General features: G+C 44.5%; 1 protein-coding gene across 1 annotated transcript in view; it reads left to right on the top strand.

Annotated features, from left to right (window-relative positions):
• The window catches only part of sspo (SCO-spondin), a 66,289-nt gene that overhangs the window by 26,162 nt on the left and 16,467 nt on the right, over positions 1-23,660 (top strand). The window contains exons 59-109 of the mRNA XM_044045410.1: positions 78-242; positions 324-515; positions 1,067-1,189; positions 1,709-1,838; positions 1,917-2,042; positions 2,122-2,213; positions 2,672-2,875; positions 3,141-3,311; positions 3,436-3,691; positions 3,804-3,850; positions 3,946-4,116; positions 4,842-4,976; positions 5,074-5,210; positions 5,641-5,735; positions 5,821-5,870; positions 5,964-6,134; positions 6,670-6,840; positions 6,928-7,007; positions 7,423-7,592; positions 7,700-7,746; positions 7,922-8,122; positions 8,401-8,571; positions 8,884-9,084; positions 9,398-9,497; positions 9,570-9,790; positions 9,993-10,145; positions 10,247-10,413; positions 10,650-10,798; positions 11,121-11,341; positions 11,500-11,535; positions 11,740-11,904; positions 12,436-12,648; positions 13,391-13,558; positions 13,666-13,800; positions 14,751-14,988; positions 15,434-15,586; positions 15,682-15,728; positions 15,818-15,988; positions 16,176-16,352; positions 17,466-17,621; positions 17,810-17,934; positions 18,372-18,511; positions 18,668-18,714; positions 18,793-19,032; positions 20,215-20,382; positions 20,811-20,927; positions 21,000-21,138; positions 21,213-21,409; positions 21,517-21,687; positions 22,224-22,351; positions 22,434-22,588. Coding sequence (XP_043901345.1) covers positions 78-242; positions 324-515; positions 1,067-1,189; positions 1,709-1,838; positions 1,917-2,042; positions 2,122-2,213; positions 2,672-2,875; positions 3,141-3,311; positions 3,436-3,691; positions 3,804-3,850; positions 3,946-4,116; positions 4,842-4,976; positions 5,074-5,210; positions 5,641-5,735; positions 5,821-5,870; positions 5,964-6,134; positions 6,670-6,840; positions 6,928-7,007; positions 7,423-7,592; positions 7,700-7,746; positions 7,922-8,122; positions 8,401-8,571; positions 8,884-9,084; positions 9,398-9,497; positions 9,570-9,790; positions 9,993-10,145; positions 10,247-10,413; positions 10,650-10,798; positions 11,121-11,341; positions 11,500-11,535; positions 11,740-11,904; positions 12,436-12,648; positions 13,391-13,558; positions 13,666-13,800; positions 14,751-14,988; positions 15,434-15,586; positions 15,682-15,728; positions 15,818-15,988; positions 16,176-16,352; positions 17,466-17,621; positions 17,810-17,934; positions 18,372-18,511; positions 18,668-18,714; positions 18,793-19,032; positions 20,215-20,382; positions 20,811-20,927; positions 21,000-21,138; positions 21,213-21,409; positions 21,517-21,687; positions 22,224-22,351; positions 22,434-22,588 — 7,603 coding nt within the window. The remainder of the gene's footprint in view (positions 1-77; positions 243-323; positions 516-1,066; positions 1,190-1,708; positions 1,839-1,916; positions 2,043-2,121; positions 2,214-2,671; positions 2,876-3,140; positions 3,312-3,435; positions 3,692-3,803; positions 3,851-3,945; positions 4,117-4,841; positions 4,977-5,073; positions 5,211-5,640; positions 5,736-5,820; positions 5,871-5,963; positions 6,135-6,669; positions 6,841-6,927; positions 7,008-7,422; positions 7,593-7,699; positions 7,747-7,921; positions 8,123-8,400; positions 8,572-8,883; positions 9,085-9,397; positions 9,498-9,569; positions 9,791-9,992; positions 10,146-10,246; positions 10,414-10,649; positions 10,799-11,120; positions 11,342-11,499; positions 11,536-11,739; positions 11,905-12,435; positions 12,649-13,390; positions 13,559-13,665; positions 13,801-14,750; positions 14,989-15,433; positions 15,587-15,681; positions 15,729-15,817; positions 15,989-16,175; positions 16,353-17,465; positions 17,622-17,809; positions 17,935-18,371; positions 18,512-18,667; positions 18,715-18,792; positions 19,033-20,214; positions 20,383-20,810; positions 20,928-20,999; positions 21,139-21,212; positions 21,410-21,516; positions 21,688-22,223; positions 22,352-22,433; positions 22,589-23,660) is intronic.

Raw genomic sequence — 23,660 nt, forward strand, 5'->3', positions numbered from 1 at the left:
CTCAGAGATGGTGATGAGGTCACACAGCAAAATATTATTATTTTATGTTTATAAATGTCCCATTTCTTTTTCTTCAGTGGACTGCATCATGTCCATGTGGACAGCGTGGAGTGCTTGCAGTGTGTCCTGTGGTCTGGGTTCTTTGTTTCGTCAGAGAGACATCCTGAGGGAGGCTCTGCCTGGCGGAGCGTGTGGTGGAGCACAGTTCGACAGTCGCGCTTGTTTCCCTCGGGCGTGTTCAGGTCTGTTTAGTGCGTTCAGTTAACCACCGCCTCGCATCTCGTTCAGTCACTATCTCATTCTCTTCTTGTCACCTCTTGCAGTGGATGGTCAGTGGTCAGAGTGGTCGGAGTGGTCAGAGTGCGACGCCGAGTGTGGGGGTGGAGTCAGGCGCAGGAACAGAACCTGCTCGGCCCCCCCGCCTAAGAACGGAGGGCGAGACTGTGAGGGCATGACCCTGCAGGCCCAGAGCTGCAACAGCCACATCTGCAGCAAAGACGTCGCCACACAGACAGGTGACTCTACATCGCCCCCTGATGGTCAGCTGCCCTCACTACAGCCACTGAGCAACCAGCACATACGTTTGAAACTACTTGCTTCAACAGCAGATGGCAGTAGTCTGTAGATAAAATTAGATTAGATTAGATTAGATTAGATTAGATTGGATTCAACATCTTTGTCATTACACATGTCACAAGTACAGCAACAAAATGCAGTTTACATCCAACCAGAAGTGCTTTAAGCAGGAATATTGTTAGCGTTTGTTTATGTGGACTCTAACAGCACAGTGACCTCATGTCAGAGCTGCATTTGTGTCCAAATTAAATGAGGATCTTATGTGAGATAGTTGCTATACATGAGCTCCCCACATTGTGTCCTCCTGGAGTCGTTTTCCTTGCTTCGTCATTTGTCCGTCCTGGTCTCTTTCACCTTTGCTGCCACGCGTCAGCCGCTGACACTCGTCTCCTCCCTCCCTGACTGCACTCTCTCATTCACCTCGTCACTTTGTATATTTCATAACTGCAAATGTGTTGAAGAACATAAATAAAGTGTTGGGCTTTTCCAGGTTGTGCCAATGGGATGGTGTTGGTGACAGAGTTAGACTGTCACACTGGCAGAGTCGACCCTTGTCCTCCCACCTGCTCACATCTCAGCCTGACCAACAACTGCACCACTGAGTGCATTCTGGGTAGGATGAACAGAACTGCTTTGTACTTTTAGATCATCATGTTTGTGCATACGTGCTCCAACAGGCATTCATCACATAGAGATGGAAGAGAGATGTAATGGTCAGTTATCATTGCAAGCTTAAGTCTATGACATTTTAGGAAGGTCTTTGCTGTTAGACAGACTTTTCTTTGTTTGTTAACTCCTCACTGTTCCAAAACCAGTTATTTTAGCTAGTGGAGTAGCTGTTTCAGGTAAATCTGAGCAAAATCATGAATTGATTGAATGGTTTACACAAACTTCACTTTGAAGATGGAAAATGTTTTACTGAGAGAAAAAGCAGTGAACGTATTCTGAAGATATAATAGACTTAATTATTTCAGTCTTATATGTGTGTGTGAGTGTCGTGTGTCTCAGGTTGGTCCCCTGTGACGGCAACACCCTGGTTACCCATACACACAGGGGAGTGTTTAGGGGTGACCACAGCAGATCCTGAAGCTGAATGAAGAGTAATAACATAATAAACTGTGTGTGCCTGCAGGGTGTCGCTGTCCCGTTGGTCTGTACCTTCAGGACGGACGATGTATAAATGGCAGCCGGTGTGTTTGTCAGTGGGACGGTCAGACACTGCAGCCAGGACAGACGGTCAGCAGGGACCAGTGCACCACATGGTGAGACATTCATCTTTTCTTTCATTTGTTGGAGGTGAATAGGTGAGAGGTGAGTGTAACCCTCAAATGTCCCACCAGTGTGTGCAGGGACGGCCAAGTCACCTGTGACAACTCCAGCTGTGTGGCGAGCTGTGTGTGGTCAGCCTGGTCGTCATGGTCACCGTGTGATGTAACCTGTGGTGTGGGTCTACAGCATCGTTACAGGTAAACCTGAATAACACTCAGTAGGTCTGTTAAAGCGGCTTCACTCTTCAAACCCCCACATCCTCCTCCTCCTCATCAGGTCTGCAGTGAACCCAGCAGAAGCGGTCAGAGTCCAATCCTGTGCAGGAGACTCCACTGAGGCCCGCAGCTGCTCCAGCTCCTGCCTCCCAGGTAACCCAACATTCACAGCATGATACAGTGTCCACTTCAAACTTTCATACTAATGTCACTAGATCCATTTTGACTATAGATTCAATTACACATTTCTGTAGAGTCATGGTTCCCAATCTGGGGTTCAAGCCCTCAAGGGGCGCCAAAGATCCCATCGGTGGCTGCAGAGCTTTGTCTGCTCTGAGGTTGTGCGGTTACTAAAATTATATTAATGCTATCACCCAAATTAAAACCCATTATTTTGTCCACCTTTAAATGTATGAATCAGTTTATTACCTTCACCTCTGTGACCTCTGAACTTCTGTGACATTACTGCATAAACAAAGACTTTATCAAAGTTCAAACTTCTGCTCAGATCCTCCATTTCCAAGTGGACTCACAATGGTTTTAATATTGAAAAGTGAGTCCAGTAAAAAAGCGTTTGGCAAACACTGATTGCGTTGCCTTGTCTTGTGCAGCACTACCAGATGGAGTTTGGAGTAAATGGAGCAGCTGGTCTGAGTGCAGCAAGACGTGTTTCACGCTGGTCGACGAGGTGGGAATCAGACGACGATTCCGCAGCTGCAAACACGCACACACGCACACACCGCTCAACCACACACACACTGGCTGTGAGGGCGACAGTGAAGAGCAAGAGCCTTGCAACACAGTTCAGTGCCCAGGTATGAAATATGTAAATATGTAAATAACTTCAGTCTCTTTAAGGAGAGGATTTAGTTATATTGCACCATCATGTTAAAGTTTATTTCTAAAGCATATTTGAACATAAACAGATGTACAGTATGTGGGAGATTATGTCTTTTGTGCATGAGAGTAAAGAACGCATGTTTCACTGGATTTATTGAATCAAAATTAATTTTTTTAATTTAATTTAATCTGTAGAACACTTTGTGGAAGAAGCTGCTATCTTTAGTCTTGTTCTTTCAGTGAATGGCGGCTGGTCAGCGTGGTCGGCGTGGTCTCAGTGTTCCTCTGAGTGTGACTCTGGTGTTCAAACCAGAGAGCGATTGTGCAGTTCACCATCACCACAGCATGGGGGCAGCAGCTGTTCTGGGCCACATATACAGACCAGAGACTGTAACTCTCACCCCTGCTCAGGTGCTGCATCATGTGTTTTTACCAAATGTGACGTGTATGAATAATTTCCCTCGGCCATAATCGCTAATTATTGTGTTTATGGGGTTTGTTTACTTTGGTGTGCTTTCCTTTATTCTTGCTTCAGGTGTGTGTCCAGAGGGCATGGTGTATCTGACAGCAGCTGAGTGTGAAGCTCATGGCGGCGCGTGTCCACGAGTATGTTTGGACCTGACCCCGACAGACGTGCAGTGTGCCACTGCCTGTTATGACGGCTGCTACTGTGCCTCAGGCTTCTACCTGCTCAACAGCAGCTGTGTGCCTCTGGCACGCTGCCCCTGTTACCACCAGGGGCAGATATATCCAGCCGGCGCCACTCTGCTGGCTGATGCCTGTAATAACTGGTAAAGTCATCCCAAAAATGACACCTTTGTTGTTAGTCATTAGAGATTCAGACTTGTTGCAGAGTGAATGCTGCGATGAATCATGTGCATATTGTTCTTGTGTCTCTAAAAGCACCTGCACTAATGGAGACATGGTGTGTGGAGCCGCCCCTTGTCCTGGTGAGTGCTTCTACTATAAGTATATACAATATTTTTATCCCTTTTTATCGTCTGCTTCTATCTGCAACACACGTGTGTGTGTGTGTGCATTTCAGTGGACTGTGGGTGGAGCAGCTGGACCCAGTGGAGCTCCTGCAGTCGAACATGTGATGTTGGCGTGAGGAGGAGGTATCGCTCAGGAACCGACCCTCCTCCGGCGTTTGGTGGTCGTGCCTGCAGAGGAGACAGAGTTGGGATGGATACCTGCAGCATTGAACCTTGCTTTGGTTTGTAAAATGACTTGCTCTCCATGAACCAAGACACGGATTTGACAATAGATAGAATATAAGAAACTAATGTAGTTATTCTGCTTTGAAAAGTGAAGCCTATGAAGTAAGATGGAAGTAGCAGTTAGCCACCAGGGGGCCAATGTGCTTGTTGTGGAAAGAACTTAGTTAAAATGTTCTTCTCACATGATGGTTACACATCAGTCAACATTTTACTGAGGAGTTAATGTTCTCCATTAGAGCTGAAACAATTAATCGATTAATCAAGTATTAATCGATTACTAAATTAATCAACAACTATTTTGATAATCGATTAATCGTTTTCAAGCTTTTTTCATGATTAAAACAAGATTTCTGATTGTTTAAGCTTCTTAAATGTTAATATTTTCTTCATTTCTTTGCTCTGGATAACAAAGAAATCATTAAAAGTGAATCATTTTGGTTTGTGGACAAAACAAGACATTTGAGAACATCATCATTTCCTGGTTTGACGAACACCGATCAATATTTTTGAAGGTTTTTTGATATTTTATGGACCAAGCGATTAATTGATTAATCGAGAAAATAATCTATTGATTCATCGATTATGAAAATGTTAAAGTATGACAAGAGTGATTGACCAGTCAGCTGCAGCTGCAAGACGACGTCCATTTGTGCAGATTTACTGAAACTCTTCTTCCTTAATACATTATTAGATATTTAAAAAAACAAACCTTGTGTTCCAGGTTTGAAGGAGCCGTGGAGCACGTGGTCCGAGTGCTCAGTGACGTGCGGAGGAGGATACAGAACCCGGACCCGAGGACCCATTAGAGTCCACGGCACCGCGCAGCAGTTCAGCGCCTGTAATCTGCAGCCCTGTGGTACGGCACATGTGTTACACACAGTTGTCACATGAACGACAACAACACGTGTGTATGTTTACACTGTTTGTCGTAATGCACGCGTTTGTTGTGTCAGGTGACGGCCGAGTGTGTCCTCCAGGCCAGCAGTGGAAGCCATGTGTGATGGGACCAGTGTCGTGTACTGACCTCACCATGGACCTCAGCAGGAACTGTACACCAGGCTGTCAGTGTCCACAAGACACTTTCCAACAGGTGAACACACACACACACAGTTATCAATTTTAATAACTCATTTTGACTTTTATTCAGTTGGACAGCTTGACCAAGGCCTTATCACTTACCCTTAACCTAACCACAAATCTTAGTCCTAAACTTAACCAGTTCCTGCCTCATTAGGACCAGGTTTTGGTCTCCATGTAGACTACTGGTCCTGACAAGGTCCGTGTTTATGACAGACAACACACACACACACAAACAGAGACACACACACGAACACAGAGACACACAGACAGGGACCCACACACACTAACCCTAATCTTAACCATCACAACTAAAAGGACAAAGTGTTTGTCATCACAAAGACGTGTGTACATAAGCACACACAGACAGACACACACTCATGACATAAATGACACATACCGTGTTATTCACAGCCTTGTTGTGTGTGATGCTTCACACTCAGGGTGGCGTCTGTGTGCGAGAGTCTGACTGTGGCTGTGACATCGACGGACAGCAGCACAGACCAGGAGACCTCGTCCCGAGAGACTGTAACAACTGGTAACTTCAACTAAATCATGACTTTAACTCAGTTTACTTGATTAAGATAAAGATTTATTTCAATAAACATGTGTGTTTTGTTCAGTACCTGTGAAGCTGGGAGGCTGGTGAACTGCTCTCATCACAGCTGCAGTGGTAGGAGAAATTATCTTTCATTATTTGGTTAGAGCATTAGTTTTCATGCTTGTTTTCAACCTTTGACATGATGAACTGTAACTGTGTGTGCAGTCGATGGCCACTGGTCTATGTGGACTCCCTGGGGTCAGTGTTCGGTATCGTGTGGAGCGGGTCTCCAGTCTCGGTACCGGTTCTGTTCCAGTCCTCAGCGTTCTGGGAGCGGCCTGCCATGTGTGGGACCTGACAGAGAAGACCAAGTCTGCATCAACATTCCATGTGACCGTGCGTTTAATTTGTGTTCACTACTTTGAATTCTTTTCATTTTAAATCTGTTTCATTTCTGCACTCGGCTTAATTAACTTAAACTTAGACTGAGACTTAGGCTTTATGGTCATTCAGTGTACAACAAGTGTACCCAGTCCTGTCGTTGCTATTTGCTCAGAGTTAAGATATAAAATGAAGTCAGATATACAACAGGGTTCAAAATATAAAAGAATATCAAAGTATGAAATAGGGTAAAGGTAAAGTGACCTGTGGAGTTTGCAGTAATGACAAAAACAGAAAGAAAATGTTTGTATATTATAAGAAGTTAAAGGTATGACAGGTGCAGAAAAGATGTGGTATCCAGTATAAGCTGGTGTATAATGTGAGCGGCATCTTTACATTTAGAGTTCTGATGGCTCGGGGAAAAAGCTATTGCAGAACCTGCGCAGGTTGAGGAGAGCAGGTTGATTATTATTATGATTTAACTCTGATTTCTTCATGGTGACAAATGTACTCTGTATGTTGCTGATGTCTCTTTGTTTGCGCTCTCCAGTCGATGGAGGATGGGCTCAGTGGAGTAACTGGACGGATTGTACCAAGTCATGCGGAGGGGGCATCCGGAGCCGGAGAAGAGATTGTGACAGTCCCAGTCCAGAGGGGGAGGGAAACTACTGCGAGGGTCTGGGAACTGAAGTCACAGCTTGTAACACCAACCACTGTCCAGGTATTTGTTGTGTCGTGTGTGTGAAAAGTGTACAAATGTTTGTGACTTCAGAGTAAAGATAAACACACAACTGTTGGTGCTTCGCAGTTGCACCATGTTCTCAGGTTCCCGGCACAGCGTTCAGCAGCTGTGGTCCATCCTGTCCTCGCTCCTGTGATGACCTGTCAGTGAGTATGACGCCGAACAACGATCCATGAAGGTTCCAGGTTATTTTAAGTCCTGTGGGGACACAAGGAAAACCAGGTTTTAACCCTTCATCAGAGATAGAAAACAACATGTTTGCTGCTTTATCTCACATAAGACAGACTTTTCCAACTGGAAAGAGGAGTTTTTCAACCACTCACACACCGTTTTTAGCTCAAACCTGCAAATTTGATGATTTTCACTGGATTTTTTTGTGCAGGAAAAGAACAGTTTTTGATGATATGTTTCCAGATATTGTAGATTTAAGCAGACTGTGTGTGTGTGCGCATGTCAGTGTTGCTGATGTTTCCGTACCTTATACAACCACAATTAAAAGAACCTGAACTATCCATTTAACATTCCTGATGCTTCAGTCTTGACCGTGTCCTTGTCCCTCAGCACTGTGAGTGGCGGTGTGAGCCGGGATGCTACTGCACAGAGGGAAAGCTGCTGTCTGCTAATGGGACGGTCTGTGTAGAGAGAGAGGACTGTCCCTGTCTGGACCTCAACACTGGACACTGGCTAGAACCAGGGGACGGCGTCACGGCCCAGGATGGATGCAACAACTGGTCAGTCACATACACTAAAGTACACCTAAACCTGCTATAGTGCATATACAGTATGTATGAGACTGAGACAAACTAGCAAAGTTATTCAGCTGTGTTTCCTGTTTCAGTACCTGTGAGGGTGGGAGCCTCAACTGCACCAGAGACATCTGTCCAGGTGAGTAAGACTTACTGACGATCAGCTCAGAACAGCTTAATAAACAAGTGTTGATCACCTTTCATTTTAATGTTCGAATCCATCTGCCACTGTATTTACTTTCACTTCACAGTGATGAAGAGCAAATCTCCATGTTGACCTGAATGACACCCTGAATTTGTCTGTGTGTCCTCAGTGTCAGGCGGCTGGTGCGAGTGGTCAGACTGGACTCCCTGCTCCAGGACGTGTGGAGCCGAGTCTGTGTCCCGCTACAGGAGCTGTGGTTGTCCTGAACCCAAGGCTGGAGGAGCAGTCTGCTCTGGAGAACAGGAAATACACAACGGAGTGGGAGTTCAAATCCAGAGACAGCCCTGTCCTGTCATCACCTTCTGTCCCGGTAAGACATGCTTTTTTTTTTTTATTACTTTATAAAGATCATTTAAAGGTCCAGTGTGTATATTCCAGGAGAGGTTATTGGTTGAAATAATTGAATATATATTACCCATAAATGTATTAGGGCTGTCACTTGTCACATGTTAAAACTGTTGTTTTTGTTATTCCTGACTTTTGTGCTTCATCTGTAATTTAATCTTTCATTTCTTTCTTCGGTGAGTTCTAAGATATTCAACTCGGTGAGAAAATGAAAGTGTCATTTCTTTCCCTCCCTCTCTGCAGTCCATGGTTCGTGGAGTCCGTGGTCGGTGTGGTTGGACTGTGATGTCTGTGCCGGTTCCTCCACACGCACCAGGGAATGTAACAGTCCTCCTGCTAGATTTGGTGGTTTGCCCTGTCTTGGGGAGAGCAGGCAGAGCCACGGTTGTCATGACAACATCACCGTCTGCTCAGGTCAGTGTGCAAAAAAAGCACTCGTGTCCCACTTCAGAAAGAAAAGCCTGATTAAATCTGATTAACATGAGGTTGTACCACCAGGAATAGAAAGAAAGTGTAGACTAGAAAACAAGGTGGCGCTACATTAGCACTTGAATGAATGAATCCTGAGAGAGAACATATACAAAAGATGCATAAACTGTGTTTTGGTTGAGTTCACTCTTTAGTCTTCATGCAGAATCTGTCTGTCTCCAGACCGGATGGTTTAATTCCCCCTCTTTTATCTTCATGGTACTAAATGTATTAAAGTGTCCTTCTGTCGTTCTGCAGACTGCGGTGGAGGCCAGGAAGAGTGGCCTTGTGGAAAGCCCTGCCCTCGTTCCTGTTCAGATCTCCATGGAGACACGGTGTGCGTGGACTCCCCCGGGTGCAGCCGGACTTGCGGTTGTCCTGGTGACATGGTCCTGCAGGATGGAGTGTGTGTAGTTAGGGAGGAGTGTCGCTGCAAATACCACAACAGCTCAGCTACTGGTTAGATCTACACTCTGCTGACAAACAACATTTATGTCTCTGGTTATTGACTTTGTTGACTTATTATTTTATTTATGACACCATGTTGTTTCTAATGCAGTTATAATGTAATTCCAGGTCATTTCTTTGGAACAAGAATAATTAATTAATAGTCTGTTATCAGCACTCGACCTTCACATAAACATATCTGTGTATCATAAGTGATAAAAGTCACATCATTTCTGATGTCCCGCACACTTGTTTAAAATTTAAAATGATGACCGTGCTGTAAACATGTTGTTGCTGTAAGTTTCATCCTTTGCTCACTGGACAGGAGGCCTGGATTCCAGCAATGCATCGTGGGTATGGCCTGGTGGATCTGATTGGCAGTTTGCAAATCCAGGAGACAGCGTCATCAGTGACTGCAAAAACTGGTATAACGAACAACGATTTTCTATAATATTTCATTCACTCGCAGTGTGTTTATTTTGGTCTTTCTGTCTCAGTTCATGTGAGGCTGGGGTTCTACACTGTCACTCACTTCCTGGCTGCAATGTTGATGGTGCTTGGAGCCAATGGGGAGCGTGGAGTGAGTGCTCACTTCCCTGTGGAGGAGGAGTGAAGTTCAGAGGACGCCAGTGTGATAATCCATCGCCTCAGAGCGGAGGACGAGGCTGCCTGGGAGCTGCTGAGCAGCGGAGAGACTGTAACATACACCTGTGCACAGGTAGCGACACATGAAAAACAGGTTTATTTAAAACTGTTACGCTCTGAAGTTATTTAAACTACACACTAATGCATAGAACATGTGAAAAGATAATGAGTAAAGATTAAAATCCAGGACAGGAAGGATCACACAAAACAACAAAAACAACGTCTTTGATTAAACTGATAGTGTTGGTGAAAGACTGTCTGTGTTTGTGTGTCAGACTCTGTGGGTCCGTGGCTGCCTTGGTCTCAGTGGTCCGTGTGTTCTGTCAGCTGTGGTGGAGGACAACAGTCTCGCTCTCGTCTCTGCAGCTCTCCACCCTGCAGCGGCCTGAGTCGCCAGAGCAAGACCTGCAACAGCCAGGTCTGCCTCGGTGAGTCCTCGATGCTCCTGTCCTCGTAGAAACGTGTGATACGTCCTGTGTGACCACGTAGGAAAGCTCTTCATCGGTGTGTCACTGTGTGTGTGGCGCAGAGGTGGGCTGTCCTCCAGGCCGACTGTACAGAGAGTGTGAGCGCGGTGAAGGCTGCCCGTTCAGCTGCGCTCAGGTCAGTGGCAGAGAGGGCTGCTACTCTGATGGATGTGAGGAGGGCTGCCACTGCCCGCTGCACACCTACCAACACCAAGGAGTCTGCCTGCAGGTGAGACTTAAGCTTATATGATACGGACAGTACATAGTCATGAATATTCATCACAGACCTGGTTAGTAAGTTGGAGCGTTCTGTGACTCAGTCGTTGTGGGATTCTAGATTCTAGGTCTGTCATTTTGTAAATAATAGTAAATAATGGTACTTTGATGTCACAGTGGTTGCAGGAGAAAGGTCTTTGGATTTTCTCCAGTTGTTCAGAATCATTTGTGATTGTGTGTGTGTTTCAGGAGTGTCCATGTGTGGTGGACAGAGACTTCCTGTTCTCCTTACAGAGTGTCTCTGTCACACCAGTGTCGGCTCTGCTGCTTTACAACAACATCTCTGAGGGAATGGAACTGTTTTCTGGAGACACGCTGGTTCATGACTGCAGTTCATGGTGAGCACAGTCTTTACAGTCCTTGTTCTGTCATCTACTGCAGAGGTCTCAAACTCATGGCCCGCGCCACACATGTGGCCCCCCCGCCCCACAGCCCGCCACTTAATATCAAGTTATGAGTTATTTCTGTAAATATATTCATATTGTGAACTCTTTATCGTTCCATATCATCAGCCTCGTGGTTTGAGTTTGAGAACCCTGCATGAGAGGAATCCTTGCCCCTAAACACGTCTCAGAGTATTTAAAAATGAGATTTAAATGCCAACCAATTAGACTACCAACAACCCCCCTTTAAAGCTGTGTTCCCTCCTCCTCTGGGCAGTGGCTGTGAACATGGCAGGTGGAACTGTTCCTTGGAACATTGTCCAGTGGACGGAGGTCTGTCCCTGTGGGGTCCATGGAGTCCTTGTTCACTGTCCTGTGGAGGTCTGGGCCTGAAAACCCGCACTAGGGGCTGCACTCATCCTGCTCCAGCACACGGAGGAAGAGATTGTCAGGGTCCACGTCAGGAAACCACTTACTGTCAGGCCCCTGACTGTGCAGGTACACACACACACACACACACACACACACACACACACTGTGTGTCAGACGTACAGTGGTTAATGACAGAGCTGACACTCAAGGCTTTGCTTTGTCTTAATTGTGAACAATTCTAATTGCAGTGGTGAACCTGTGATGTTTTTGTATGTTTTTGTCAGGGATTGTTGGTCCAACAGAAGAACCAGTTTCACCAGGTAACTCACCTGAGAACAGAGACTTATGTCATTTGTTTTACCTCTTTCTCGCTCTCTGGTCTGGTGGTACGGTCTGTGTGTTTTTGATTTATTGTGCTATTTCTATTTTAAAACTTCCTGCCAGCACATTTTCCTCACAAGACAATAAGACAATAGGTTTAGTTTTTCCACTTTCCACCGTCTCTCCTCATCCATCTTGTTCAGATGAGGATGCTGGTTTCTCTCCTTGGTCCTCCTGGAGTCCCTGCTCTAAGACCTGCACTGATGCTCTGAGACCGGCCCTGAAAGCTCGTCATCGGCAGTGTGTTAAACCTCCATGTTCTGGAAACTCTCATCAAGAGAAGGCCTGCAACCTGCCTCAGTGTCCAGGTATGACAGTGATCTCTCTTCTTCTCATTATCATCCGTCATGAAATAAGTCAGTGAAAATGTTGTGTGAGCAGCATATATAACTGTACGTCTAACTTTTTTCTTATTCAATATCAAACAGAGAATGAATAATTCAAACTTTAAACCCTGAAATCTTTGATCGGTAACCCTCAGTCAAACTGAATTTTATTTCATCTCTGGATTGTGTTGCTTGATTTATAAATACAAACATGCTTATCTCACAGTCAACAGAAGAGCCTAAGCTTTATTGTTTGAGTATAGAACTCATTTATTCTAATCCAATCACAGGCCAGACAGATGAATGCTTTACTGTTTTATTTATATCAAATGTTTCTATCACAATGAAACACAAAGAAAATAATCTCTATGTTTATTTGTGTGAACTGAAAACAAGTGAGTTTTAGTATTAGCTCTGTTTTCAGTCTGTATTAAAAATGTGTCTGAGAATGAGAAGAAATGTGAGTATGAGAGTGTCACAGTCACACTCACTGTGTGTGTGATCCCCTCACAGATGGAGGTGAAGATTGTGTGGGAGCTGAATGTGTGAGGAGGAACTGCACATGGACAGAGTGGGGGGAGTGGAGCTCCTGCTCACGGTCCTGTGGAGTGGGTCAGCAGCAAAGGATCCGAACCTTCCTCAGCCCCGGGTCCAGCGGCTCGTGGTGTGAAGACATCCTCGGAGGGAACCAGGAGCAGCGTTTTTGTAACATCAGGCCGTGCAGAGGTCAGATCATCAGAGCAGCACAGGAAGTCGTAGACTTTAGAGAAAGACATGTGTGCACTCATTGTTATGGAAGATGAATTTCTGCTGTGCTCTAATCTAGAGCAAACATATTAATGAAGTCAACACTAACAACTATGTTACAATGAAATGAGGAAAGTTTGATAACAATGACAGCAGAGATGATGATGATGATGATGATGATCATGAACCAGTAGGTAGAATAGGTTTGGTTGTTTGTCTCACTGTGAGAGTCTTTTCAGTTTGTTTCTCTTTGTAAATCACTTTTATATCGACGTAGCATTTGTTGAACAAGTAAAGTCAAATGTGTTATTTGGAGACACTGACATTTGAAATCCTTTGTTAGGCCTGAGTGACACAAAGGACACGTGTGTGCTTCACACTGTCAGTAAGCTCTGACTGTGTCATTACCTTGAAAATATGAACTATCATTTTCTTTAATTAATTAATTAATTAATTAATTAATTAATTAATTAAATAATGAATTAATTAGGTAATTAAATAATGAATTAATTAGGTTAAAGTTGTATTCCTTAACAAATCCACTTCTCTCAGTCAATCCAAACTGTTAATAAACCTCAAACCTGAATATTTCGGGTTAGGGTTAATCCTAACCTTAATTATTAACAAAGAAAGACTAACTAAAACCTACAAGAATAAAAAGCTAAAGATTAAGGTTGTGACCTGCGTTTGTGTTCACGTGTGTGTGTGTGTGGGTGTGTAGTGGATGGAGGATGGTCTCGGTGGAGTCCCTGGTCCCGCTGTGATAAGCGCTGTGGTGGTGGACGCTCTATTCGCACTCGCTCCTGCTCCAGCCCTCCACCCAAGAACGGTGGGAAAAATTGTGAAGGAGAGAAGAACCAGGTGAAACCCTGCAACACCAGACCCTGTGGTGAGGAAGTCCCACACACACAGACATGTGATAACAGCACGTTACCTAAACTCATTTCCTGTAGTGTCCTCGGAAAATGAATGAACTTGTTTTCGTTTTGCTCTCAGATGAGAAAGGTTGCCCACCGGGTCAGGAGTTTGTGTCGTGTGCCAACCAGTGTCCACAGCGCTGCTCAGACCTGCAGCAGGGCATAGAGTGCCAGGGTAACAGTGAATGTCAGCCCGGCTGTCGCTGCCCTGAAGGTACTGATATTAACAGATAAACCACGGTTTGTGTTTGTCACTCACCTTTAAAGTTCCTGCAGCTGCTTCTACTTAACAGATAAGCACCATGTCTCTGTGTGTGAGTGTGTGTGAGTGTTTAATTCATGGCTGCACAGGTGTGATGCTGATATACCCAGGACCGTTTCCCCAAAATGCTACGCCCTGAATATACTTTGAATGTGAGATTGACACACAGTATGCTGAGATACACTATATGGACAAAAGTATTTGGTCACACCTGTAATTGTCCTAATTGTTTAGACAATTTGAGGAGGAAGTTTGATGAAGGTCTTTTTCGATTTCAACATGACTTCGTCCCAGTGCACAAAGCACCTTTTAATGTGAACCGGAACAGAGATTAAGAGCCAGTCCTTCTTGTCCAATGCTCGACAGAATGAATGGACACTAATTCACATAGAAACACTTCAACAATGTTGAGGAAAGTCTTCTGTTACATCTGCAAACTGAGGACCTGTGTATGTATTTGAACACTTCATTACAGTCCGTGTTGGTGTAATGGTCAGGCGGGCCATCACTAAATGCTTTAGTCCATATAGTGTATGTGTCTCTGGGGAGTGTGTCTGTGCTCTGAATAGATTAGAGATTAAAGCAGCAATCAGAACAGTGTCTGCATTAGCAGCTTTTATCTTTAACCCACAACACACTGGGCTTTGGAACAACTCTCTACTCAGAACTCCTGTCATTAGCCTGGTTTTCAGGAACTACAGGGCATATGTTTGAGCTTAAAAACATCAACTGTGCACCATCTGCCCAGCGCCAAACACCAGACACACAGACACAGTAGCTGCTTCTGTCAATTTAGCAGCTAATCAGGGAAGTGCTGTGAATGAGCAGCTGCTCTGTAATAGAAATAAAAGCCATGTCTGTTCATTAACAAAGTTTAAATGTGTGTGTGTGTGTGTGTCCAGGCCAGTTGCAGCAGGATGGGATGTGTGTGCAGCTCTGGCAGTGTGACTGTGTGGACTCAGTAGGACAGATGTGGGCGGCCGGGAGTTGGCATCAGGTGGACTGTAACAACTGCAGCTGCTCTGATGGTCGGCTCCTCTGCTCCAATCACAGCTGCCAGGCTGCGTGTGTTTGGAGCTCGTGGTCCAGCTGGGCCTTGTGCAGTGTTTCATGTGGGCAGGGCCAGAGAACCAGATACAGGTGAGGGAAATAAATATGTTCTATTCTGTATATCAATTTCCCAAACTTCACAGGTTTGAAGTTCCGCCCACATTAAGGTAAAAAGATACGTATTACTTGTGTTTAAATGTCCAGTTAGACTTAACTGACAGCAGGTTGTAGTGAATGGAACTACGGTGGCCTGCACATACCCAAAAGAATGTCACTCTTCTTTTTTTCTTTGTATAAATAATAATCTTCCAGCTGAAAATGTTTGGCTGCACATTTTTTAAGGACACAAAAAACTAACAGCTGGTATTTTAAAGCAACTGTAGACAAGTATACAATCATACATATAATCCTCATATTGAACATCTGAACCTTTACCACCTGCAATACCACCAAGGTCCACCAGGAGGCGGTGGCCCTCACGTTGATGTACAATATGTTTTGCTATAACTTAAAACGTGTCACTGTTGTGCATCAGGTCTCTGGTCCCAGAGACTGAAGGTGCAGATTGCCAGTTCGAGGAAGTCCAGCATAAATCCTGCAACCCGGGATCCTGTCCACCCCTCTGTCTCCATGACAACAAGGAAGTCGGCGTGGGACACACCTGGCTGCAGGGAGAGTGTAAACAATGGTGAGACACAAAAGTATTTGACTGAAGGGTTTGCAATGAAAAGGGAATGGGATTTTTTAAGGATTCCAACCTCTATCATTTATTTTGCCTCGTAGCACATGTTCACCAGAGGGAAATCACTGCCAGGACATAGACTGCAGAGGTGGGTCTAATATTTAGAGTTGAAGAAGAAAATAACATGGATTCTACTGCACATGTGGGAACATACACAGTTTTCTTGTGCGTCGTCAGTGGATGGTGGTTGGACCCCCTGGTCAGTTTGGACCGACTGCTCCGTGACCTGTGGCCCGGGGACACAGATTCGAACTCGCGCCTGCATCAACCCTCCTCCAAGAAACAACGGCTCACACTGTAGTGGACCAGAGAGAGAAAGCCAGGAGTGTCATACGTCTCCCTGTCTGGGTTTGTATGCACTGTTTAACACGTGTACAGTTACTATACAAGAGACACTAAATCACTAACTAACTAGTTACTAATTACTAGTTACTGCCCTTCATAGTATTTTGTTAATGCTGGAAAAGAAAAAAGTCTGTGAAACAAAATACAGTTCGTATTTGCTCTGATCACATTTCCATTCCCATTTTTCTAGATGACCTATGCCCCTGGTCACCATGGTCACCCTGTTCCCGAAGCTGTGGTGCGGGGTCTGTGTCGCGGCACAGGGTGTGTGTGTGTGAGGAGGGAGGTGACACTGCGTGTCCTGCTGATATTGAGGCTGAGAGGAACAGAGAGGAGAATCAGCTCTGCTATAAACAACCCTGTCCAGGTACATGCAGACCTAAGTTCAATTCCATACTGATGTGTCCTTGGGCGAGACGCTTAACCCCACGTTGCTCCTGATGACTATGCTGGCCACGTGTGAATGGGAATGACAGATGAGTGATAGAAAACACGCTGCGTGAAAGTGTGAGTGAGTGAATGGGTGAAACCTGAGGGTAAAGCATCTTTGAGTTTCATCAAGATTAGAAAGCTCTATATAAATACAAAGCAGTCAGGCAGACTGAAGCCAGTCAGATAACCACAAGTCAAGCATATATAAATCTAATTATTCCAAATTATATTTTAATTTATATATATATATAACAGGAAATGGCATAGAAAGTCTCTTCTGAATACATTCAATGTCCAGTGCCATCTAAGACCGAGGACTCTTGTCTACGACAGTGGGCTGTTTTTACCAGGAAGGATGCCAACACTCTTTCATAGTACTTTTCCACTCTCTCTGTCTCCTTCTTTTATGAGTGAGTGAATCCATTTGTCCTTGTATATCAAGCTTCTGCTTCAAAAATTGGACATGCACGTCTGTTCGGCTGCTGTGGAAACAAAGTGCAAAATGACTGTCTTTGTAATGCAACGCCTTTGCTACATAGTAGACCCCAAGTCACAAATATATTGGGGGGTCCCACAAGCAAATGAGAACCATGAAGAAGCTACAAGCAGAGCTGCCTCAACCAAATACATGGTGGAAGCTCCTCACCATGCACAGAGGGTTGCACACTGAGCAGAAGGAAGGAGGCTGAGGATTAGTGAGTGTCAAAGCCACTTTCCAGGATGAAACAACTAACATCCAAGAATACTTCAGGAAGATGGTCCCCAACGATGACGATGTCCAGGCAGCTGAAACCCAGCAGAGAGGAGGAACCAGAGGGGCAGACATGGAAGACTTAGAAGCCCCTACATGATACGTTCCACCATCAAATTGAAGAAGTTGCTGATATCAGAAAAACATGTGAAAGCTGGACTGAAAGACTGCACAGAAGTGCTGATCATAGCTGCACAGGAGCATGTGAATGTACTTGAACATGTACATGTATAATCTTTTTGTTTCAAATTCAAATACAATGGTAACTTACTTTTTTGATTGATCTCATTTCTGCAGACTGTCCCATGTCGCAGTGGAGCGTTTGGTCTCAGTGCTCCTGTGAGTCTCAGAGGCAGCAGCGCTACCGTGTAGCTCTCGTCCCAGCCACCAGGGGGCAACCATGCACTCCTGTTGAAACACAGAGCAGAACATGTAGCCTCAGTCAATGTGCTGGTGAGTGATTGACTTTGATAGAAGAGTGTTTTTATTTCTGACACACAAAAAGAATCAAACTTCCTCCATAAGGTTTTTTTATATAGAAAAATGATTGTGTGCTTCATCAATTACACACATGTATATTGTTTTTACATGGTGCAAGTCTGGGAACCACATTATTTCTTTTTTCCCTCCCCTGTTTACAGACTGTGAAGCCCCATTTGTTTATTCAAACTGTGGTGACCCCTGTGAGAAGCAGTGTATGCTGCAGGGCCGTGGAGATCTGTGTTCAGGAGCCGGGGAGTGTGTACCTGGCTGCTACTGCCCACAGGTGAATCATTTTGTTCCACTTTAAAACATCGCATTTACAATTTCTCTACATCTGCCTTCAGAAAAGTCAGACTTTTGCAAAATATGCTTTTATGAAGTGACTGAAAACAGGCTGAAGCAGAAAGAAGAAAAGGTTCAGAAGTGAATTTTACTGCTCTAACCCTGAACCCAGTCGTTAAGCAGTTTGATGGAATAAATACTTGTCTCCACCCACCTGTGCTCTACTGCTGTATACACACAAATGCTCCCTCAGGTCTGATACCTGATACCATTTTCAGATGAATGCAGCAAACATTGCTTCTCTGGATGAAGAACACAACTCTTGTGTCTTTTACTTGATCGTGACACTGAAGATAAAAGGGATAAATATTTTCACCTGTTATTATAACTCGATGAACGATTGTTCATTTTCTGTAATTACATTTTACTTTGTTTCAGGGTTTGCTGCAGCAGAATGGAAGCTGTGTCCCTCCTGAAGAGTGTGGCTGCATCCACCTGCAACACCAGGCTTCAGGACGACCCCCTACACCTGTCACTGTCCCTCAGGGCCATGCCATCACCATAGGCTGCAGTAGCTGGTTAGAATGAATGAGAGGCTTTTAGCCAGTGTGCAGATGCTATTACACTTCTGTAGCGATAGATTTTGATGCTTCAGCGTCTGTTTCTCTTCTTTGATCGTCAGGGCATGATCACCCTGTTGTTAACATCACTTTCTTTGTTGGTCATTTCTTCAGCCTTTGCCATGATGGCACTTTACACTGTGACACAAGAGAGTGTGAAGGTAAGAATGCTGAATCACTTTGTTGATCTCTCCTCCTCCTCCTCGTTACTACCTTTCCTCTTTCTTTCCTTCTTTCAGTCATCATCAGTGAGTGGTCAGAGTGGACCCCCTGTTCCCCATGTCAACCCTCCTCCTTCCTGCAGCACAGCACTTTACAACCTGGGCTCAGCAATGGTACTAGAATGTTGTCGGTCCAGAGGCGTTTCCGAGCCTGTTTGGACCTCGACTCTGGTTTTCCAGTCTCTAAAGAAGAGGAGAGCCAGTGTCCTGGGCCACTTGTGGAGGAGAGGCTTTGTCCAGATGTTAACATCTGCCGAGGTAATGGTGTCTGTGCAATAGGACAAAAAGGGGTTACGTTCATCTTGGAAAAAGAAATGCAGTCAGTGGCTCAGTCTGACACTTTATTCTTTAACGCCACTGCGAGGGAAGGTGATAGATTTGGTGCCGTCTGACTTCTCCTCAGCATGTGGTGACAATATGACGCTTTTCCTCTAACAAATGAGTTAATGCAGACAAACGCAGTGACTAGTCAGAGCTAGATAAGCATGGCTTCTGAGAAAAAGAACTTCTCGTTTGGTTAGACTGTCACAGTGACTGTGATGATGAAAAGACTGGGAGGAGAGGAGAGGGAAATATGGTGGGAAGTGCAAGTCAGATTTCTTTGTTCAGCACTTTGTAACAACACGGGTGATCATGGTCATTTGATTATAAATGGACAGCAGTTCACACCTGAGCGAGCGCCTGTGACTGATTTTCATTTTCCTGCTCCATATGTAAATAAACATGAATACATTTGTTTGCAAAGATGAAATATGTTTGTTTTCAGCCATGGCTGAATATGACTGAGTCAGTGTATGTGTTTATGTGTGTGTGAGAGAGAGAGAGAGAGATATGAAGATAGTATAGAGTATGAATCTGTCAAGTATCAGGAGTAAACACTGCATATCCAGCCTTTGTAGATTAAAAAACTGTCCAGGAAGTTGGGAAGACCTGCATCACTTTTGACTGTTAACATGTGTCATTTTCTCTAATCTGATGTCAATTAAAAATGATCTGATCCATTAAAACAACTGTACTGCTTTAGTGTTGATGCATAGTTGATGAAGTATCAGTATCCAGACTGAAAAGTGTTACTGTGCTGTTTAAGGTCCCTGTGTCTGTGGGACACAGGAAGTGTTAAAGTGTGTATGAAGAACCATTTATTTATCCTGAAGTTCTTCCATCAGCTCTTCGCTCCTCTTTAGAGATGAGTGAATTTTTCAGAATCACTACCTTTGATTTGATGTCAAAAGCGTGAAGTCTTTTATTTTATCATGGATCCAAATATCTACAAACACATAAATCAAACTCTCATTTTTGACATATTCATCAGAAATGTAATCAGCTCAAGTGTTCTTACACATGAACTCACTTTATTTATAGATGAGTATCACAACAATTATGATCGTTACAATCATAATTAAGAGGAAGATGATGATGATGATCTCTCTGCTCCTCCAGATCTGTGTCAGTGGAGTATGTGGAGTGCCTGGACAGCGTGTGCCGACCCATGCAGCGGTGGAGTCAGGCAGCGCTACAGACGACCCCTGGCCTCTCCGCTGGGACCTCCCTCTCACTGTAAGAGTCAACAGACGCAGAGCCAGAGCTGCAACACCGGAGTCTGCATCGGTAAAACTCGCCTTTATTTTAAACACATTTAAATATTATATAACACATATTTAAGACTGGAAATATAAGCACATATCTGTCACAGTCAAACCATTCACCAGATCCACGTGATAATATTTAGCTCTCATCTTGCCCCGCTGCACACAGGAAGTGTTTGTTTTTATGTCAGGACAGACTGAGGACAGTGAAGTCAGACGACTGCAAACAGGTCGGATTTGAAATGATGCACGATAGAGTGTTACATTGTTTCTGTTCATGAAGTCCAAACCAAATGTTTAAAAAGGTGCAGTCTGATAGAAAATTGTCATTTGTTGCACAGTCACTTGATACGTTCTAAATTTTCATCCGTTCTTCCAAATATCTGTCAAACAATGGCTCACATGGCAGAAATAAAGATATGAGACAGACTTTCTTTCTTTCTTTTATAGGCGAGCGTTGTGAGGACAGAGGACGGACGTACCACGAGAGCTGCGCTAACCAGTGTCCTCGCAGCTGCACTGACTTATGGGAGCATGTTCAGTGTCTGCAAGGAGCCTGTCATGCAGGTAACTTTTCAGCAGATTCTCCCTCATGGTCATCCAGCACGTTTTTCTTATGTCGTCTCTTTCTTGTTTGAGGTTGTCGGTGTGCGGCGGGACGTCTGCTGCAGGACGGTCACTGTGTGCCTGTCACTGAGTGTCGCTGTGGTATCCCATCAGGCAATGGGACACTGGAGTTCTTACCCAAACAAGAGCTTACCATGGACTGTAACACCTGGTGAGTAAAGAATTTCATACATAATATTCTTGTTTGTTACCATGGAAACTCTCCTCATAACCCTGTATGTGCAGTGTGTGTGACAACGGCACTCTGGTGTGCACCGAGCTTCCCTGCCCGGTTTATGAGCCTTGGGCCACGTGGAGCTCCTGCTCAACGTCCTGTGGGCGTGGCCAGAGGACAAGGACACGCCTCTGCCAGGACACAGAAGGCGGTCCTTCCTGTGCTGATACTGAGGAGACGGAGAGCTGTGATCTGCCTTCATGTCCAGGTCTCACATGCTTACGTTTAACACGTCATTCAAACATTACATTCACTTGCTGAAGATGATCTTTGTTGTTATCTCTCCTGCATCTTCCTCCTCTGTCTTTTGTCCAGTGGGATGTCTGCTGAGTGACTGGTCTCCCTGGACTCAGTGCACTTCTACGTGTGGTGGTGGGTTGTCCATGCGGAACAAGACCGTCCTCAGAGAGCCAGAACCTGGAGGGACAGCCTGTGCAGGACCTTTAGAACAACATACAGTGTGCAACACCAACAGCTGCCTATCTGGTAACATGTGTACACACACTCACAGCACATGTATTGTACATCCGCAGAGCAGCAGTCTAATAACTGAATCATAGTCATGTTTGTCAGGTATGTCAGGTAATGAGTCTTGTGTCTTCTCCCATCTCAAATATACACATAAGTAAATAATAAAATATTCACTTAAACAGCAGAAGTAGTATAAATACAACAAATATTATTAAACATGGTGCAGTATTCCTAGTGTATGTGTGACATGTCATGGTTGAGGGATGTGTGATGTATATGATGTCATCAGATTCCATAAATAGCTTTGAAACATTTACATATGAACATACATTTTTGAGAGTGAGGTCTTTAGAGTTCACTAACTCTTTTAGAAAGGGTAGTATTTAAGGGTTTATCGTGTTTCCTTAATCTCTGTTGTCATGTCATTGTCATTTTATGAGTTAATGAAATAAATTCGGGACATAATGGACGTTTTAATGTGACTAAGCTGATGTTTTGGCTAAAGACAGACTGTAACGTGCACTCATCACAGTGTTGTCTGTTTGTTACAGAGTGTCCCAGTGGACAGGTGTTCAGTGACTGTTCAGGTTCCTGTCCCTACACCTGTGAGGACCTGTGGCCATTCACTCACTGTTTACTTGGACCCTGCACTCCTGGGTGTCGCTGTCCTCCTGGACAGGTCTGGACTGTGTCTGTCTGTGTGTGCGTGTGAGTGCGTGCGTGTGCGCCATATTCCTCACAGTTTTAACTGTCTCTCACAGGTGATGTACGGAGGCTCATGCATGTCCCACGCTGACTGTCCCTGCTCAGCACTGTCTCTGCCGCCTGCTTTCCAAAGACTGAACGTCAGCAGTGGTGAGACCACAGAAGCTCTGCTACCACCTGGAACAACCATTCAGCACCACTGCAATACATGGTAACACACACTTCCATCCATTCATATGCTGATTTAACCAACAGGGACATGCTGTGAGCTCACACGCTGTTCTCCACTCTGCTGAATTAGCTCTGACTATCATAACTCAGGAGTTGGATCTTGGTCCTGGAGGGACTTTACATTCAGGCTGAATCTGTGCTGAAACTGCAGCCTCTTACAGACCAACCATCTCTTAGTATTGCAGTGGATATTAGAGTTTTTATCACATGTATGTTTTCTTTAAGTGGGAGCTGATCAAAAACCAACTGACTGATACATGTTACCCATCCAACTGACCATGAAATCTAAAATATTTTGTCGCCTGTATTGACCAGCATTGTCTTTGAGCATGATGTGAATCAAGTGATCCGAAAGAAAGTCAGACAATAAATACAATACAGTGGAATGATAAAGGTATATTTTAATTATCAGTCAAACTGTATTTGTACATAAACACATAAATCACAATGCTTTCACATAAAAACACCAAAAAGCTTCTCTGTGGTCCAACACTAACCCTCTGTTAGTGTTGGACTCCTGTCTGACCTCATCTGTCCACCTGTCCATCACCATAGCAAACAAGAAGGGGCTCAGACCTGATCCCTGATGTAATCTCACCTTCACTTTGAACCCATCTGTTACTCCAACTGTACACCGCACCACTGTCCTCATACATGTCCCCATACATGTCTTCTTACATACCTTTCCACTGTTCATCCTCTTCACTAATCCACTGCACAACGTCCTTCTCTCCTTCCTTAGTGTCCAGCCTCTCATACACTCACTATACTGTAAGCCTTTTCCTTTGTCACCTCTCTCGTTGCTGCATGTCTAGACTCCCAGTTCTCCAGCCTACGTTCTTCATCTCCCTGTCTGACCCACGTCTTTGCCATCCTTGTCCTTTGGATACTTTCCTGTACTTCCTTATTCCACCACCAACCTTCCTTGTCTCACCAAACACCTTCTGATCCATTTTATGCATCTACCATTGCTTGGATACTGAGTTCTATCTGATTTCAGGCCAAAGTTATGGACTTACTGTAGCTAATGATAGCGTGTGTGTGTGTGTGTG

This window comes from Solea senegalensis, linkage group LG1 (assembly GCF_019176455.1).
Source record: "Solea senegalensis isolate Sse05_10M linkage group LG1, IFAPA_SoseM_1, whole genome shotgun sequence".
In the NCBI taxonomy this organism is placed as follows: Eukaryota; Metazoa; Chordata; class Actinopteri; order Pleuronectiformes; family Soleidae; genus Solea; species Solea senegalensis.